This window comes from Leptodactylus fuscus, chromosome 3 (assembly GCF_031893055.1).
Source record: "Leptodactylus fuscus isolate aLepFus1 chromosome 3, aLepFus1.hap2, whole genome shotgun sequence".
NCBI classification, from domain to species: Eukaryota; Metazoa; Chordata; class Amphibia; order Anura; family Leptodactylidae; genus Leptodactylus; species Leptodactylus fuscus.
The window spans coordinates 66,520,706-66,541,283 of NC_134267.1; the positions used below are offsets into that span (position 1 = coordinate 66,520,706).

At 37.2% G+C, this 20,578-nt stretch overlaps 1 protein-coding gene across 1 annotated transcript in view; it reads right to left on the minus strand.

Moving 5' to 3' along the window:
- Positions 1–541: 541 nt before the first annotated feature.
- Positions 542–20,578, minus strand: part of THBS2 (thrombospondin 2) — a 52,805-nt gene continuing 32,768 nt past the window's right edge. Inside the window, exons 12-22 of the mRNA XM_075267662.1 lie at positions 20,345–20,497; positions 19,588–19,806; positions 19,167–19,274; positions 14,992–15,151; positions 13,912–14,030; positions 10,719–10,953; positions 7,978–8,205; positions 5,374–5,645; positions 5,184–5,281; positions 3,135–3,274; positions 542–1,262 (exon numbers count right to left, since the gene is read on the minus strand). Coding sequence (XP_075123763.1) covers positions 1,255–1,262; positions 3,135–3,274; positions 5,184–5,281; positions 5,374–5,645; positions 7,978–8,205; positions 10,719–10,953; positions 13,912–14,030; positions 14,992–15,151; positions 19,167–19,274; positions 19,588–19,806; positions 20,345–20,497 — 1,740 coding nt within the window. The 3' untranslated portion in view covers positions 542–1,254. The remainder of the gene's footprint in view (positions 1,263–3,134; positions 3,275–5,183; positions 5,282–5,373; positions 5,646–7,977; positions 8,206–10,718; positions 10,954–13,911; positions 14,031–14,991; positions 15,152–19,166; positions 19,275–19,587; positions 19,807–20,344; positions 20,498–20,578) is intronic.

Consider the following 20,578-nt stretch of genomic DNA (forward strand, 5'->3'; position numbering starts at 1 on the left):
AGAGTATATTTTATATGCTCTTATATTCTGTGAATACTGCTAGCGATTAGTTCTAGTATTTGGCATTATGAAGAGATGTGTAAATTATAGTGTACTTTTAAGCATTGACACATATAGAAATCTTATGTTTTCTTACTAAGTAAGTGACTTTTTTCCTAGTTACTACAATACATAAAAGCATTCATTACTGTGCAGAGAACACTAGTAAGTCCTAAAAAGAGTCTAGGATACATTGCCACGACCCGAGTTCTCATTTTCTAGCATCCTGTGACATAACTGTCATTCAGAGGTCTGCTACATTTAACAATACCATATCTAATTGAAATTTGAGATTATCTATCAAAATTACTGAAAGCTAAGGGTGCATTCACACATTCAGAATTTAACAAAGAATTATAAAGGTAATCTACTGTACCAAGGATTATAATCCACATTCAATGCATGTAAATGGAATTTATGTAATCCTATTCACACACATGGAAATAATCCACACAGATTTTTGTCTCGATTGATAAAAAAAAAAGTCTGCAATAACAAGCAGCACACTACTTATTCTTGCAAATTCTGCATTGAAAATCCAGTAGATTATCCCTATTAAATGGGGTGAATTCTGGTGCAGATCCACAGCACAATGTATAGCACAGCCCTGCCAAAAATTCCAGTGTCAGTCTTGGATTTCTGCTGTGGATCCTGTAGTAAATACATGTTAGGTTTGCTTTACTTGCCTGACAGTGAATGGCCTATCTTTAGCATACCCTTGTAACTGTTTCAACTACATTGAAAGTATTAAAGTAAGGTTGAAATAAGGCCAGACCTACACTTTACATTAAACACTTTTCCATGTATTAAATAAAAATTTGAAACAGAAAATCAAAAGTATTGTGACAATGGTATAGACCTGATCTATAATTCCAGGACTCGGGATACACAAGCACAGTTATAAAGCTTCTAGGTAAAATGTGTGAAATGGCTATTAAGGGCCGAGAATAAATTATAATGTTGCCTTAACATTTTACACAAATCACCCATCTAAATCTGCTTAATCAACCCAGTAAGAACATTTATGCCACCCCCTCTCTGATGAGGTGCTGCATTTCTGCACCTTGTTCTTCTACATTGTCCTTAGAGGTTACATTAGGCATTTCCCTGCCTGCAGTAAAGAGGTAATTTTGATAGTAATTGGGAGTCCTAGGTTGAGTTGAGGTGTCTTGGTCACATGGGATGTACAGTACACGTATCTCAACAAATATTTCTTTAAAAATCTGTAAAAAAAGAAAAATTTAAAATAATTAAAATGTTTCATCCAAAATGTATATTAAACCAAATGATTATAAATGCAGATAATGAACAACTTACAGTAACATTCTGACTACTGAACAACCATTATTATTTCTACTTATATAAGTGTATAAGGGCATGTTTACATAGCATCTGTCAATCATGTTGAGACATCCATCATTGAGCATGCTTTTGTACTGGGGATGGGTTATAAAAACTAACAAAAAACAACCCCATCATGGTTACTCAATAACAGTGTAGTTTTCATTTTACATACTAGTTTAAAGGGAGTCTATCACCTCTAGCAAACATATTCAACTATGAGTTTATGTATTTTTTAAAATCATTTTAGAACAAGTTTTTGATTTGCAAAAATGTATTTTTTGAGTGCCCTGTTGGCGTTATATATGGTTTGCACATATATTTTAATATTCTTTTCCTGATTATATGTCATATAGCTCTGATTTATTAATGCACTTTATTTAGGGTATGCATGATTAATATCTATCTATCTATCTATCTATCTATCTATCTATCTATCTATTATCTATCTATCTATCATTGTAATTAATGCAATAGTCTGTTAAATTTGTTTGTTTCCTTTATTATTTTGGGGTATCTGAGAGCTCATATTGTCATACACTTTTAAAAAATAATAAGCATTGGTGGTTATTATTTATCCTCTAAGACCTGATGTTCCTAGTTAGCTGCAGTCTGTAGGGAACACAGAAAGCCATTCACAAAATCACCTTTAACCCTAAATATTTAAAAAGAAATGGGTCTAAAGTATGACCAGAAATGATCATTGCAGTAAAAAAGATTATATTTCAAAGTGTCCATTTTTTGGCAAACTGACCTTGAAGATGCTGATAAGACTATTTCTTTTGTACATGGCCAGTATTTCCTTAATATAGAGGGGAATATTTGGACGTGTTGCACTGTTTTCCACCAGTCTGAATATTAGAAACTTTCAAACTGTTTTGTTGTGCTATAATCTGCCAAGGCGTACCAAAGTTAACCAAGATTATAGAAGTCATTAAATGTCCAGCTTTCCATCTCATATATAAAATTGCTGTAGGAAATTTCAACAGCTGAGGAGCATCTACATTCCTCAGAGACTCTGTATAGTAACTTTACAAGATAGCTTATTTCTTGGATGAACACAGATAGATGACATAATGCTTTGAATAAACATATGGAGTTATGATTGTAAATTCATATAGATTGGGCTTTATTCCACCCCAACATTTTAGTGAGAGCAAGAACCACTTTATAGATTTGCCAAATCTGTTGTCATAGCAATATATTTTCATATTCTATTTATCCTAGTTAACTTGGATATTCTCCAATATTCCATTCCTAGATAGTGTCAAGAAGTGTCAAAAATACAGAATCAAATAAGTTTTAGTCTATGAAGCATCATTTGAAGGGTGTCAGTTATATTATTTATAGTCTTGTTTGTGTGATGTCAAGCCCATTTTTATACCTGGCATCTGAACAGAGATATCCATATATCTATCCAATTGTATTTTACATTTGAGCTTTTTTAATTTATTGAAGATAAAAACATGACACGTGGTTAAATTTACATTTTTCAACATTACAGTACCAGGTTTTATTAAACATGAACATTAAGTTGTCAAAAAGTGTTAATTTTAGGTGAGTTCCAGGTAATTATTCTGTTATCAATTCAGTGGCGCTATCAGTAAATTCCCATCTCATCGTACCAATAATAACACAGTATTTTTTTGGCATATTCTGTATGCTCAAATTTTTTTCTTCACTAAAATATCACAATTTTTCAAAAAAAAAAAAAAAAAAGGTCTACAGTAGGTAGCTTAAAACGTAACACTCACCTTTACATTCATACTTGAGATCAGAGAAATACACCAACTCTTGGGAGAAAACAAAGAGTCCCAGTCGTCCACCTGCATATGTCTTGTCAAATAGTGGGCCAGAGTCTGCCATAATCTGTTTTCCTTCATAGACGACAACTCTGAGGCAGAAAAGAAAGTTGTTATGGTTTACAGTATGCACAGCACAAAATACTTTTTCTGAAGCAAAAGTGCTATTTTTAAGAGTTTTAAAATTCAAATAAGTGAACTGATCCATTTCCCTGCACTTTTATAACCGTGCACTGAGCTGTAGAAAAGAAATAAGCAAATACGTCCTCCTTACTAGAAAAGGGAAGCTTGCTCTAGCACCACCTTTTGAAATGTAGCTCCCTAGCGATAAATACCTAGCTTTCTTGAATCCTATTGGCATAATCTGGGAATAAAGTCAAGACAGAATAACTTCTCAAGGGTTTTTTTATTAGCAGAGCATGCATAGTTTAATAATTCCCAGTACGCTACAAGGCAACCTTTTTGAGGCAATGTCTGCTTAAGGAAACATAGCCCCTCTTCTGATCCATGCACTGAGATGAAATAGTGCCCTGTGGACTGCTGTTTCTTCAGCTGCTTTAAATGTATATTATAAATGTCTAAGCAAGCATTATTTGTCACCACTCTGTGTGCCAGGATCAGTGAGTATCCTAACACATCTTCACTGATTAGACTTATAGTCCTTACAATGCATATTTGGTGGGAAACCTGCTTTAGGTCGGGGTCCTATGTAGTAAAACGTGGTACATTTTCACAGACTTTTCCTCTGCAGATTTTCTGTCTGTATTATACCTATACGGAAAATTCCAGCGGGTATAATGCCATGCAGGTATAAGCAACATGCTGCGATTTTTAAAAATGTGTTCATATTTGAAAACACAACTTTTCCATTGCAGATTTTATCCTGCAATGTGTAAATGGGATTAGCCAGAATGCCATCTACTTCGCAGGTACTGTAAAATGCTGCATTTTTACAACGTAAGGCCCCCAGGCTTTATAACATTTAAAAGACAAGCTATGATAAACTAAAATAAAGCATACAGTGAAAAAAGTAAATTTTGTAAGAGAAAGCAAAAGAAATAGTAAATGTCTACGATGCATAATGTAAAATATAATTAGTAAATTGTTACACTGGATAGAGAAGAAAGGAGGAAGTGGAGCACTTTTTGAAAAAAGCGGCCATGTCTTTATTGTGTGAAGGCTATCACAGCTATTTGAGGAAGATATTTATGAAGTTTAGAGAGCTTAGAAAAGAACAGTTTGGTCTTCCAAAGATTTGTAACTTTTATTATCAAATATATCATGCATGCACCATGTTAAATAGTATAGCTTTCAGACAGTCCACTAGTTGTTAGCTAGAATGAAGTTCTCTCTGTATAATATTAGAAGACAAGAAGACTGTACAAATTCAGGAACTTTGGGACACAGTTATTCTTAGCCAGCAGCTGCCTTTCGTTTCTGTAATGTTTTGATGATCTTCACCAAAAACAAATAGAATAACTTCACCAACACCAGTTGGACTTTTTCTTTAGTCTCGACCATTCCTTATCATTCAGCGCTGTTAGCTTTTGCACTCAATATGCTAATTATCCACCCTAATGTACGGGGGTGGTTCTGGGCTGTATTAGGCTGCTAGTGACCACCCACCTTATAGTAAAAACCCTAGTTAGCATATTGGATACAGAAACTAACAACACCAATTGCTGAGGAAAAGTAGGGTCTAAGAAAACATTTCAACTGTGCTGGAATCAGTGGAGCAGCATCTATTGAAGGATGCAAAGAGATGGAGTTGGTGAAAGGTCCTCTTTAATTGAATCCTGAGTCTATAGTGGGCCAAAAGTCCCCCATACAAATTAGTTTTTTGATTTTTTATTTTATTTCATACACAGTCAATTGAAGTAATCCACCAATGACATAATAATATCAATGATACTTATAGACTGCCTGGGTGTTTGCTCTTCAGTGTAATAATTTTGTACATATTTAATCAGTCTATTTGACACATCATGTCATATGTCTTACCTAATAAAACCAGTCTTGGGTCTATGAGTTAGATGCCACCTATATGCAGTGTAATCTTTCCAGCCAATATTCTTGGGATCATGCCATAATGTTCTCACCTAAAGAAGTTAAGTTTGAGCTGTTAACTGAAAACACAAGCAACACTTCAATTTCAGGTAGCAAACGATATATATAAATATATTTTATATACCTCTCCTGGTGTATTTCCGGTATGCCAAAGAGCATTTCTCAAGTGCTCACCAGTGCCTGTTGTAGAATTGACAACTTTTAAGGAAACTCCAGAGTAACCGTAGGCCCTGGATGGTTTATCCTCCCAATACGTCTGTGTGACTTGTTTCCACATGAGAACATAAAACCTGCTGCTAGACTGATAACCAAACACAAAACCAGCATAATCATCATCCCGGTCTGTGTTCACAAAAAATGTTCCACTGAAGTCCACTGCAGTGAATTCATCATAACCTAGGAGACAAATAAAAATCCTGTAAGCAGATTCAGTATCTATGCCGTGAATAAGTTAAATGGTCACTGGATTCAGCAGGGCCGGCTCCAGGTTTTTATGGGCCCTTGGGCGACAGAGCCTCAGTGGGCCCCCTTGTAAAGGAGGCGGGGGAGTCGAGACACTGTGCGTCACAGATGAAGTGAGTGACGTCATGCAGGAGTGTGGCGTCACCAACGCCATACCTCCCAATTTTTAAAGAGAAGAAAGAGGAGCAAAATGTGCGGCGCGGCAAATTTGGCTCTGGCCAATTTTGTTGATTCCACCCATTCTCATTCATTTATCATGTGCTCCCACACAGTACAATCCTCCTACAGTCACCCGTAAATTATATGCCCCTCCTCCATCTCTCCCCCAGTTTCATATACACCCTTCCTCTGCCCCAGTTTCATGTCCCCCCCCTCCATCTCTGTCCCCAGTTTCATCACGTTCTCCCCCTTCATCTGCCCACAGTTTCATGTCCCCCGTCTCTGCCCCAGTGTCATGCTGTTCTCTCCCCACCCCCTTCATCTGCCCCAGTGTCATGCGTTCCCCCCTCCCCTTCATTTGCCCCCGTTTCATTGGGCCCCCTCCATCTCTGTCCCCAGTGTCATGCCGTTCTCTCCCCACCCCCTTCATCTTCCCCAGTGTCATGCTGTTCCCCCCTCCCCTTCATTTGCCCCCCGGTTTCTTTGGGCCCCCTCCATCTTTGTCCCCAGTTTCATGCCGTTCTCTCCCCACCACCTTCATCTTCCCCAGTGTCATGCCGTTCCCCCCCTCCCCTTCATTTGCCCCCCAGTTTCATGGGCCCCCTCCATCTTTGTCCCCAGTTTCATGCCGTTCTCTCCCCACCACCTTCATCTTCCCCAGTGTCATGCCGTTCCCCCCCTCCCCTTCATTTGCCCCCCCCAGTTTCATGGGCCCCCTTCATTATGTTCCACCTTTATATTTAATACAAAACAAACACTTACACTCACCTTCCATCACTCACCTTCCATCGTTCCCCCGACGCTCCTCTCTCCAGTCACATACGCGATTAAAGCAGGAGCTGTGAGTTCAGCTCCTGCTTAGCTGCGGCCCGGTTTGCGTGTGTAGGCGTGATGACGTCATCGCACCTACACACGCAAGCCGGGCCGGAGCTTTAAAGTAGGAGCTGAACTCACAGCTCCTGCTTTAATCGCGTATGTATTCCAGCTCATCGGCGGACGGACGCCGATGAGCTGAAATCGTGACAGGCAAGTGCCGGGGGGCCCCCAGAGGCTCTGTGGGCCCCGGCACTTGCCCGACTATGCCGTGCGCTGACGCCGGCCCTGGAATTCAGTATATTATTTAAGTCCATTACATACCATCAACTGATTAATTTATATTAATTACAGCTTAGAAGGTATCAAACAAGTTGGAACTAAAGACTGCTTACTAGTTGCTGCAGTACAGTTACTCATGTAGCCAACTGCTAGTACAGTAAGTGCTTTGGTAAAGAAAGTATGATGCTAGGACAGACCAAACAAGTTTTTATTATGAGTGTCCAGTGTTGTCAAGTGCACTATAGAGAATTGTGTGCTTCTTTACTGGGAATTTACATTGTAGTGATTCCTTGTGAATTCATTATGAATGATATATAAATGAAATAAGAGTAGGAAAGACTTTTGTTTACATCAGTGCTGTAAGGATGATTTATGGTAGGATGGATAGCTTATTATATTTGGTGGCCTTCTCATTGCAATGTGAGCCAAGCCCACAGAAGGCCACCACAGAAGGCCAGGTTTTGGTCACTCATATAAGGTTGAGTGCATTTCCTTTTTAAGTGTTCTTCATGAAAAAAAAAAATAGTTCGTTCTTATTTTACAAATTGTCTTAAGTAAAATGATCAGTTATTTGTGATGTGATATTTTTAATACAACTGATAAAAGTGCAAGCACATTGCGTTGAAAAAGCACTGCGGGAAAAACAGCGGTGGTAACGCATCACGGTTCTTCCCTCAACGCTTTAGACAGAAAGTTTGCGTAGTTTTCCTCTGTGGACTTTCTGCTTCCATTATACCTATAGGGAAACCGCCGGCATTTCCGTAGGTATAATTGACCTGCTGTGATTTTCGTGTGGTGTTCACCCCGCGGTTTTTACTGCAAAGTGGGCATGGGATTTGCTAGAACCATATCCACTTTGCCCTTACTGTAACGCGCTGCGGGCAAATGGCGGCGTTTCCGTTCCATCTGGCCTTAAAGTTTAATAATCTGTTTTATGTATTTTTTTTTTTTTTTTAAATGTATCTCCTAAGAAGATAAACAAAACATTCAGAATAATTGTACATTTACATACCCACAGCTATTCCAGGATCAGAATTGGCAGTCTGAACTAGCTCTTTGCCCTGGTGGCGAATGACCCAATTGGGATCGATTTGTGCTGTTCCCTTAGGATCCAGAGGAACCATCTGAAATTTCCTAAAGTCTGTCTCACTAATTCCACTGTATTCCGGGCAGACATCATAAATGTCAGGAATACCATCATTATCAAAATCATCTTTGCAGGCATCACCCCGGCCATCACCTGTAATATGAAAGAAATCATATGACATTAATATTTATCAGTCAGGATTGTATGTCACAACTGAGCACTTCAATGACAAAACAAAAGACTAAATGAATTTTGTCTGAGATTAAATACTATGAACCTTTTGCCTTGCTGTGAGCAGTTTTGGCAGGAATAATGGATAGTGGTAGGTCTCCCTGATTCATTATATTTTGGCATGCTGCAAGGTATGTAATTTAGCAATGACTGGCTTAGGCTTTTTATCCCTGACACTGTTGCCTGGAGGAACATTCCATAATAGATATTTAATATCAAGCGCATACTACTGTGGCTTCGCTATTAGGACCAAGATACTGTAAATCATAAATTTAAGCTTAAGGCCATTTGTGATTGTATGTGAAAAATGAATATCTTTCACAAGTACAGGCTATTACTGTTAAAATGACATGGAAACCTAGAATCCAAGACATGAAATAAACAAAAAGATTATGATTTGTATGACATGGTTTGTATTATTATTTAAATACAAAATGATTTATTGTATTAAATAGCTGTGAACCGTTCTAGAGAACACACACATTTATTAGCAGTCTATATACCATTAAACTTGCTTACAATAGGCCACATTTATATTTTGTAGATTGGATGTTACATTGATAGTTCAAGTGCCTTTGCTGTCTGTGAATAGAGATCATTGTCTTTTCCTTTATTTAAAGTTTAGCACATCTTTCAGTGAATCTAATAACCCCAAATAAATAAAAATCTTAGTAATAACACTAATTTGCATAGTTTATTTGTCTAGAAATCATCTCATTACAAACAACCACTGGGGGAGCAGTATATCAACCAGGGACAGACATAGACTTGGCAGGCTAATCTCAAGGGCCAGCTCTGTCCTGGGGAGCCCCCTGGACCCAGTACAGGTGGTGGGTGACAGAAGGATACTGTCTGTGGTGAGCTCCATGCGGGAGAATAAATTCCACCCTATGTATGAGACCTTCCTGCTCTACAACGCATGGTATAATCCTGAAAGCTAGTGCAGGAAGGCATTTGGTCAAACAATATGATAATTTAAATATGACCTTTTGACAGGTCTGAAAAGCCCAATGAAATACATAGTCTGATGAATCTCTATCACCCCAAGTATTTTGCTGTTTAATTTTTAGAAACCTGTTCAGCCATTACAAACATATAAGTCCTTCTATTGTTTGTTTGTTTTTAAAAAAGGGTATACTAGCCAATTAGGTGGTATCATGATGGTTTCTTTGGGTCCCCTGCATGCTGTAAGTCAAATAGGGTTACCACCCACTTGGCTAGTTTACAGCAAATTACTGACATCCTAGACACCAACAGTAGGCGAACATTAAAGACTCTTTCAAAACAACAATCTCTCACGCAATGCTTTGCAGAAATACAGTGATGTGCTTCAATAAAATGTATAGCTAGAGGGGTTGAGTCTGTCTTGTGTGTTAAGAATATGAGTGCATTTATACTTTATATCTGTCATGAATGACCTTATACAGATAAACTGAGTCTGTCCAGGATAGCTCTGGAATGTCTCTATGCTAAGATAGCAATATTGTTTTTATTGCTTCATTAAATATTGTTTGGTACAGAACACAATTCACTGAAGAGGAAATAGATTTTGCAACATACTGCAGAATATCACTGAAAGGGGCCATACCTACTGATACAAGGGTAGCTTAAAGCATTACTTCCATCATTCTGTAATGGTATACGAGATTGGTCACACATGTGCAAAATACTGTATATTGACTCATACAGTACATCTACCATCCATGGAGATGCCTAGTTTTCTAAATGCATACAGATAAGGATTATACACATTTCTATTTGTGCAAATTTAAAATATTAAGAATTCAGTACGGCCTTCTCAGGGGTATGTAATGAAATTATTGGAATATCACAAGAAAAGGTGCTATTACACGTAGCAGGTAGCGATTGTAGGATAGGAAGTGTGCCACATAGCAAAGCTTCAGGTAGTATTACAACAAAGCTACAGACTTCTGGGGCAACTGCACTCTAGTACACGGGTAGCATAAAAAGCATGAGGTATCTGACAGCACTGGAATTTTCATGGTGAATTTTGTGCAACATTTATGATGCAGATGCAGCTAAGTAAATTAGGCATACTGAATGACAAAGCTTCAAAAAGTGCGTGCTAGAAAAAGCACAAAAATATTTAGCAGAAATAATCCTTGTGGTGTTCATTGGAAAAAATCTGCTGGGTGAGAAACCACCCTTTCCCCTACTTGTATTGCATTTCAAGAAGTAGAAGCGAACAATCTCATCTGAGGTACCATTTAAACTCTCCCTCATAATGGTCTAGTGAGCACAGGAAGGGGACACCAGCAATCATACATGTTTCACCTATCTTGTGCATAGTTGATAAATGTCCAGAGGTAGCAAAGTTAACCTGAAATTCTGCAATCTACAAATCGGGAAAACATAGCATAAAAAAAACATTAAGCTCATATCTAGCATAAAAGGGCATTACTGTTGTATCCTACCATTGGAGTCCAGTTGGTCAGGGTTATACACCAGCCGACAGTTGTCCCGATCATCTGGGACACCATCATTGTCATCATCTGAGTCACAGGCATCTCCTCTTCCATCCTTATCGTGATCTGCTTGATTTGCATTAGGTATGTATGGACAGTTGTCCAGATTGTTCTGGTAGCCATCGTCATCAATATCCTCATTGCTATCACACTGGTCTCCCACAAGGTCATTGTCTACATCAGTCTAGAAGTAAATAAAATCATTACGGAGGAGAAAAGCTCAGTTGAGTACACAGCAAAGAGCTGATATGAATTGCCACAAATATCTGGAGAACTCTTTAGTGACACAGGGGCCACAATGCTTTTTTTTATTATGCATGATTTATTCTAGAAATGATAATGCACTGTTCACATTTGCAGACTCAGAATCTGAATAGAGCTTTCTCTAGTTTATATGCATTGTGGAAGTTGCTAACATTTTTTTTTATTATTATTATTTCTTTATTTATATTTTTCAAAGTGCACCAAAAAGATAAAGACAGTTATACAACATGATAACACTGATGCAGGGTGTACTAAATCAATGTGAACATAGTCACATGTCAGTTTTGAATCGGCGGACACCCCGTGGATCCCATTATAGTTAATAGGGTCCACCAGTGTTTGCATTTAGCAGTTTTCTCCTCTGAAGCTCTACCTCAATTACTCAGTTACCCCTGAGCTGGGTAGTTGGGATACGCTACTATAATGTCTCCCACAGACAGAAAACAAAGAAAATGGGAAATTCTTCTTCACAACTCTTTCTCATTTAGGATGTCATGAAGGGTGAAATTTATTAATCTGTACTGATGTACAGTGGGGCAAAAAAGTATTTAGTCAGTCACCAATAGTGCAAGTTCCACCACTTAAAAAGATGAGAGGCGTCTGTAATTTACATCATAGGTAGACCTCAACTATGAGAGACAAAATGAGAAAACAAATCCAGAAAATCACATTGTCTGATTTTGTAAGAATTTATTTGCTAATTATGGTGGAAAATAAGTATTTGGTCAGTAACAAAATTTCATCTCAATACTTTGTTATATATCCTTTGTTGGCAATGACAGAGGTCAAACGTTTTCTGTAAGTCTTCACAAGGTTGGCACACACTGTTGTTGGTATGTTGGTCCATTCCTCCATGCAGATCTCCTCTAGAGCAGTGATGTTTTGGGGCTGTCGCTTGGCAACACGGACTTTCAACTCCCTCCAAAGGTTTTCTATAGGGTTGAGATCTGGAGACTGGCTAGGCCACTCCAGGACCTTGAAATGCTTCTTACAAAGCCACTCCTTCGTTGCCCTGGCGGTGTGCTTTGGATCATTGTCATGTTGAAAGACTCAGCCACGCTTCATCTTCAATGCCCTTGCTGATGGAAGGAGGTTTGTACTCAAAATCTCACGATACATAGCCCCATTCATTCTTTCATGTACCCCGATCAGTCGTCCTGGCCCCTTTGCAGAGAAACAGCCCCAAAGCATGATGTTTCCACCCCCATGCTTTACAGTAGGTATGGTGTTTGATGGATGCAACTCAGTATTCTTTTTCCTCCAAACACGTAAAGTTGTGTTTCTACCAAACAGTTCTAGTTTGGTTTCATCAGACCATAGGACATTCTCCCAATACTCTTCTGGATCATCCAAATGCTCTCTAGCAAACTTCAGATGGGCCCAGACATGTACTGGCTTAAGCAGTGGGACACGTCTGGCACTGCAGGATCTGAGTCCTTGGCGGCGTAGTGTGTTACTGATGGTAGGCTTTGTTACATTGGTCCCAGCTCTCTGCAGTTCATTCACTAGGTCCCCCCGCGTTGTTCTGGGATTTTTGCTCACCGTTCTTGTGATCATTTTGACCCCACGGGGTGAGATTTTGCGTGGAGCCCCAGAGCGAGGGAGATTATCAGTGGTCTTGTATGTCTTCCATTTTCTAATTATTGCTCCCACAGTTGATTTCTTCAATCCAAGCTGGTTGCCTATTGCAAATTCAGTCTTCCCAGCCTGGTGCAGGGCTACAATTTTGTTTCTGGTGTCCTTTGACAGTTCTTCGGTCTTCACCATAGTGGAGTTTGGAGTCTGAATGTTTGAGGGTGTGCACAGGTGTCTTTTTATAGTGATAACAAGTTTAAACAGGTGCCATTACTACAGGTAATGAGTGGAGGAAAGAGGAGACTCTTAAAGAAGAAGTTACAGGTCTGTGAGAGCCAGAAATCTTGATTGCTTGTAGGTGACCAAATACTTATTTTCCACCATAATTTGCAAATAAATTCTTACAAAATCAGACAATGTGATTTTCTGGATTTGTTTTCTCATTTTGTCTCTCATAGTTGAGGTCTACCTATGATGTAAATTACAGACGCCTCTCATCTTTTTAAGTGGTGGAACTTGCACTATTGGTGACTGACTAAATACTTTTTTGCCCCACTGTATATAAATGTTTTGGGATAAGATTAATCTTCAGTAAAAACTCTCTAAATTGTCTCTGAAGTAGGCAGAGTTGTATAACTTCAATGTACGTGTTAAATGAAATAAGTAATTTAGAACTCTGTAACAGAAAAATGCATCTCCCATCCTAAAGAGATGATAATGAAATAAACACTGAATTTTAAAAAAAGATGCTAAAATATCACCTCCACACTACGTCTAAAGCATCATCCCCTATAAAACAAATGACCTTGTATTATCATCAATAGATATTTCTAAATGTTGGATTTTGTGCTACAATTAATGGAGCTTTCCATGGAGTTTTTGCCTTTACATGTAAACATTTTTGGAAAATGTCAGCACAACAAATGAAAAAAAATCATCCGCCCCCCACTATAGTTTTATTAAATAGAAATATCCTATGTATAATAGTTATTTGTGCATTGCACAAGAGTAAGTTTGTACGCAAGACATTTAGAGAAAGAAATGTGAGGCTCTGAATTTCACATTGAACTGTCTTGCCCAAACAAAAGCCTCTGGGTATGAATGACTGCCATTGACTTTCACAATTTTCAACTGTTCAGCCTGGAGGTATAATTTCTGAGTAGTTCTACATTCCACAGATAATATGTATTAAACCAAACTACTATATTTGAGGATGAAATGAGAGAATCCCATTATATATTTATAAGTACATGAGTCTGGCAGCAGATATATATATGTTTGTGATTTTTTTTTTATAACATACTTGGTCAGGGTTATGCATCAATGGACAGTTATCACACTGGTCTCCCACTCCATCTTTATCTGTATCCATTTGGTCTGTATTGTACACATATGGACAGTTATCCAGCTCATTTAAGATATCTGAAAGAACATAGACCAAATTATTAATTAGCTATTAATATTTAAAAATATATAGGATTTGTAAAATTTGACATGAATGAACTTCATTGCTATGAAATAAAGACATTATTTTTAACAATAATCCTATATATTGATTTTACAGATTTACATCCCTGTGTGCACAAACTTTGTACAGTTTTGCACACAGCGTCTGGCAGGGCTAGAATGCTATGTGTGCTGCCATATTGAACATTCTACATTAGAATAGCTCTGGACCATGGCATGCGCTGAAGCATGCCACAATTTTTATTCTATATGAATACAATAGAATACAGTAATCTATAGTATGGAATGACAATAGGCTAAAGGGGCTATATTCAGCAGCAAGCTTTGTGATACGAATTCCAAATACTGCAATGTGTATGATCACTAAGGCCAAACTTACACTGAAGTGAAAGTCAGAAGTCAGGAATTGGCCTTGCTTGCTCTGCTGTTTTAGCTATTTCTATTCAGCAGTTCAGGTCTCAGATTACACGGAAGCAGGAAAAGAGGGGGAGCAGAATACACACTGGAATTAACCCAGTAGTTTGGGTAGACTGAATTTAGAAAAAAACTAATTCAAACTATTTTTCCCCCATTGATATTGTCTTGACAGACTTGATGCTCGATCATTTTTTAAAATGAATATATTCAGGAATGTTAATATTTTCAAGTCACAAGGCAAATTATAAGGCATATCTGTAATGAGACACCCCTTAAATAAGATGAAAACAATAGACACTGCGTACAGTGATATCTTAATGTATCTATTGATTTATAATGCCGTTGTCTGGGTTTGCAGGATGGAAATAGCAATGGAAACTTCAATGAAAAAAATGTAATGGAAATCTAAACAAATGTTTAAGCCTCAAAACACAATATATTGCTATTTAAAAACTAACAATCCTTTGACATTTAAAGGGAAAAAGAAAAAAGAACATACCATCGCCATCAATGTCCACAGAACAAGCATCACCCTCCCCATTGTTATCAGTATCTATCTGAGCAGGGTTGTGCACATAAGGGCAGTTATCACATCGATCTCCTACTTCATCCTTGTCGTAGTCAAACTGACGAGGGTTAAAAAGCAGTGGGCAATTATCCTGCAACACCAACCAGAAAATGTATTAATATAACAGAATAGATACATAATTGATATAGATATAGATAACGTATTACATGTTATTGCTATGTTTCACCACTGTGCCAGTAATACTATTTCACTATAGGCTGTATTTATTTAAATTAAATTTCTACTGAAAGAGAAGCTGTTACATGAAAAATGCTATTTAAACTGCAGGCAGCATGTTATAGATCAGGGGAAGGTATGCAGATTATATTAATAGATATTCTTGCTTTTTATGGGTCAATTTATGTGGAAATATCATTTAACTGATAAACTTTACTGTCAATGTGATAGGGGATAATCATACCCATTAGGGAGAGTGTGCACCTACACAGGCGTACAGAGACTTACAAGCCATTTCTGCTCCGCTAGGGATTATGGGTAAAAAAATATGCAACTCTGTTCTCCAGGATGTAATTAGGAGATCGGTGCCTCTGTTTGCTGCCCTCTAGGGGCAGCCCCCTTAACATCATGCATGGCTTGTTTAGTGAGCCTAATAACATAATTCGGGGATTATTGCCAAACTAGTATTTCTATTCCAAAAGGAACAGATTCCCAGCTATGTACAGCGCTGTTTCAATCTGTTGGATCTTCTCAGCATAGCGCAGGGATACTAGTTTGGCAGAGTGAGAGACTATAGACCAGAATCAGGCGATAATCATACTCATTAGGGAGAGTGTGCACCTACAAAGGCATACAGAGACTTACAAGCCATTTCTGCTCTGCTAGGGATTATGGGTAAAAAATATGCAAATCTGTTCTCCAGGATGTAATTAGGAGAACGGTGCCTCTGTTTGCTGCCCTCTAGAGGCAGCCCACTTAACATCATGCATGATTCGTTTAGTGAGCCTAATAACATAATGCAGAGTTTATTGCCAAACTAGTATTTCTATTCCAAAAGGAACAGATTCCCAGCTATGGACAGCGCTGTTTCGATCTGCTGGATCTCCTCAGCATAGCGTAGGGATACTAGTTTGGCAGAGTGAGAGACTATAGACAACAATCAGGGGATTTTGTCAATATGATAGTAAATATCATCAAGTCAAGTCAAGTCAAGGTAGTAAAGTTAATTTAACTAAATTTAAGTTATGACAGATTTCTTAACTGCACACCTGTAAAGTTATATATTGTGGTGGGTGAAAAAGGAAGTATGCTATAAGCAGGTGAACTTTAAATTCTGGTAAAGCTTGGTGATTGTATATGTAAAGGTATGTATATTGATCATTCCCCTGATTACTCAAAATGAAACATTAAAGGGGTATTCGAATTTCAGCAATTGTCATTCTTTTTACATTGAAACGTTATACAGTGTTCCAATTTACTTCCTGTTTCATTTACAGCAAAATAAAATCAGAACTGTGGGCCTATGTGTCTATGACAACATTAAAACATTGAAAGTTGAGATCTCAGACACCGTAGGGCACTGATACAAAGTATATTTAAAAGTTTATTAACGTTAATTGTACAAATTATTATTATTTTTTTTAAAACCAGAACACATAACTATCTAAGAAATGGTGAGCTAAAACTTTAGTAAACCATGGGCTGTTTTTTGCTAACTCTCTATAAACACTTTCAGAATAGGAATCTTATTTCCTTACATCTCATGAATAGTGGTGTGCTGTAATGAACAATAGCTGGCATTGTCATGATTGATATGTTTTGTATGTAACATGATAAAGAACAGGAAATGTGATTTAGGTTGAGTATTGAGGGCAGAATACAGAAATTCAGTTTATAAAGCCTGACTGATCTGTTTCTTCTTTACATTTTTTTCCGGCATCTTTTATTGCATTTTGAGGGAAACATATATGTGAGATTATTAGTAAAAGGAAAATGTTTGTTTTGGTACCGTGTTAGCCAGTGGTTATAAATTATAAAAAACAAAAAAAATGAAGACTTGCAAAAATTATTAGTATTAATATACAAGGATAGTTAACTTTTAACACTATATAATACTTTAATTATGAATGCATTATTTAGGAAACTCGCTTTTATTCAGCAAAGTTGATAAAGTTATCAGACTGGGCAAGCAGTCTAAAACAGCAAATATTACCCATAACAATTGTAAGAGGACAGAATGCAAGTTTTTCCCTAGACATTATCAATTTTTCTAGACAATCGTTCTCGGGGGCTTTTAGTAAAGTCACACAGTAAATAACCAAATAAGTAATAACATATATATTTTATATAAGTATAAATCTTCATTTGATTTTGTATCAGAGCAGATGAATCTTTTCTATGTGAACATCTGTGTTTAATACATGGAAATGCTCCCAAATGAAAAGCATTCCCATGTATACCGTGTACTATGGAAGACAGTCGTGGATAAGGATATTATCGTTTACTTGATTGTGAAATACACTGCAGAAGAAAAACAAAAGCTTTTCACATGACAGATTTACTAGTTATAATAACTAGACATATGCTGTGAGCCAAATGTCTCTGGTTCAAACCCAAATCTCAGCAGGCAGAAGGGAACAGGATTTGTCTGGATTTCCAGGAAAACCCAAGGACAGTCTTATGCCTTTAACAGGTATGTTGCTAAGATTTAAGATCCAATACAATAGCCAAGATGACACAAAAAGCAAATTTTCAGCAGGAAGTCAAGAGCATTTAAGACTTCTAGAAAGTAAACAATGACCATACGCAAGTCAAAAATTCTCATTTCAAAAGCATCTAGGCTCCATACTCGCATCACCCAAATTCAATGTTACATAATCACAGGGAGCTTGTTCAGAACTTGTGTAATAACTGAACTGCAGGTGCAGACACTGGTCCTGACTACAGCATTATACAATTATGTTACATAAAGCTGCAGCACGTTAGGAAAGATTGAGAAAGACCAGTTGGAAGTGGAATCAAAAAGAATTTGCATCTCTCTAAAAAATCATTTTCTTGAAGTTTTTATGTACTTATGTTAGCATACTCAATAATAATAATAATAATAATAATAATAATAATAATAATAATAATAATAATAACAACAACGTTGCAGGACATTACAAGGTTACAGGTGATGTTATTTTTTTCACATTTGATGAATTTTTATTGAGTTTAAAGGTTTTGGTACAAGCATAAAATACAGGAAATAGAAAATGATATCATGAAGTGAATCAAGTGAACAAAGATCATACATAAATAATCTTTTGTCTAGAAAATGAGTGCAAAGCATAAGGAGAGTCAGTCCATTAATCAACAATGGCCGGTTAGCATAAAATCTAGATAAAGAACCAATAGCGTATAATATGTTATATAAGCACAAACTTGAGTGAACGTTCACAGGGGCACCAGAAAAGTTGGAATCTCTTTAACGAAAAACCAGGGAAACAAAGAAGAAGGAACAGAGTAAAGAGAAAGAAGTACAAAGAAAGAAAGACAACATGGCCTGCCCTAAGAAAACGCCCAAAGATAAGAACCTTCAAGGATCATGGAGGTATTGAGAGTTTGTCATTTATCACTGTCCAAGATAGTTTTGCCTAAAGAAGGTCAAAACTCCAATTGGAACTCTTCCAAAATCAAGCAATTGTAATTTTAGAAGCTAGAAGCTTAGCAATTTATTTTTAGAAACACTCTGTGCAATTGTATTATGCTTGAAATATTTGGGCTATCAAAAACATCTATAGATTTCAGAGACTATCTTACGGAGGAGCAGTCTGCGAGCAGAGCAAGTATTAGCGGTGGGAATTATACCTAGTGGCATTCATTTGCAATAGTGTGGTTAGTATTAATGTCAGGGTAAGGAAGAGGAATAAGACTGTTGGCCCATGGGGAGGGGTGGGGGGCCTTGCTGGTGGCTGTCAATGCTGTATCTGTGACAGGTGTGGGAATCTATAAGCTCAGACTACCACCAATCACATTTGTTGACATATCTCAATATTAAAAAAAATATTAAATAATGAACAACATATTTTTTTAATATTACATTATAGAAAAACATATTTTTTTACTTTATTTGTTAAATACCATGTTCTTAGCATGAAACAATTTACCTTATCATCTTCTACTGAATCATTATCATCATCTTTGTCACATGCATCTCCAATGCCATCCTTGTCAAAGTCTTCTTGTCCTGAGTTAGGCAGCATGGGGCAATTATCCTAAAAAGCATCAGGCATAGTGAAACAAGTGTAAAATACTTCAGACAATAAGAGATATATTTAGATAGCTGTAATACATTTCCTATTTCTGCTTAGAGACTTCAGATATTAGAAAATGTTTCAGTGTTTATAATTATAAATTACAGTTTTCTTTAATAAAACACAGAGATATTATCATACAGCTGTAACAGTCTTAAATGTCAATTTAACAACATGCTTTATCGCGATATCACCCAACAAAAGCCACAGAAAAAAATGTAAATATTGCAATAAAGATAACCTAAACTTTGCTACATCTGTATACTTTTCTCACCTTTATACAATGATAAGTAGCATTGGCAGCACAAATAAGATTAGTATTAGGCCATCCATCCAGATCAGAATCTTCCCCACAGATTATGCCATCACCGGCATATCCAGTCTGACATTCACACTTGAAGGATGGTTCACTAAAGTGACCAATGTAAATACATTCGGCGTTCTTATGGCAGTTGTGCGTTTTGTCCTTACATGGGTTTATTGGTTCACATTCCTGCAGAAATATATAGCTTTATTATTTTTGTATATATTAAATTTTAAATGTAAATAAAAAAATAAAATAAAAATAAATTAAGAATTTTTTTCCAGACAATTTCCCCACTGGCTACTTAGTTGCAAACTAAACATTAAAAACGCTAACTAAATTAGGTTACTTAAACTGTCCACATTCCTGTCTCTGCCAACAAGCACTGCTCTATGCATTCCACTACAGACCTGTCACTCTCCATAGTAAATATGTACAGCTTGATATTGTTATGACAGATGCTATTCATTAGCATTCCTCAAAGGAGGTTGAAAACATGGAGGGAAGATTAATGACAGCATGTCAGCTACCCAAAACAAGGCAATCTGACCTCATAATGGAGAACTGCTACAACCTCCTCTCACTGTCCCAATGGTAAGCAGAAGGAAACTGTGAGAGAATTCTATACAATGTGCAAGCATCAGCATACATTTTAACTAACATCTTGTCTACAGCCTTACCTTGGGAATACCAGTCATTAAATTAATACTATTTTAAAACAACTTACTTGCTTGTCTTTCCTGGCAACTTCTAATCCAACACCAAATGGCTGACTTCCTTTATAACGTGGGGGGCATGGCAGGCAGTGGAAACCTGGATCTGTGTTCACACAGCGATGGACACCTCCCAATCTGAAGCAGGCATCAGAAACCAGTGCACACTACAGGTAAAAGGGAATCGTTATTAAAACTTCAAACAACAAATCTGTCACCGGCATTTATTCCAGTTTTAAGCTACATTA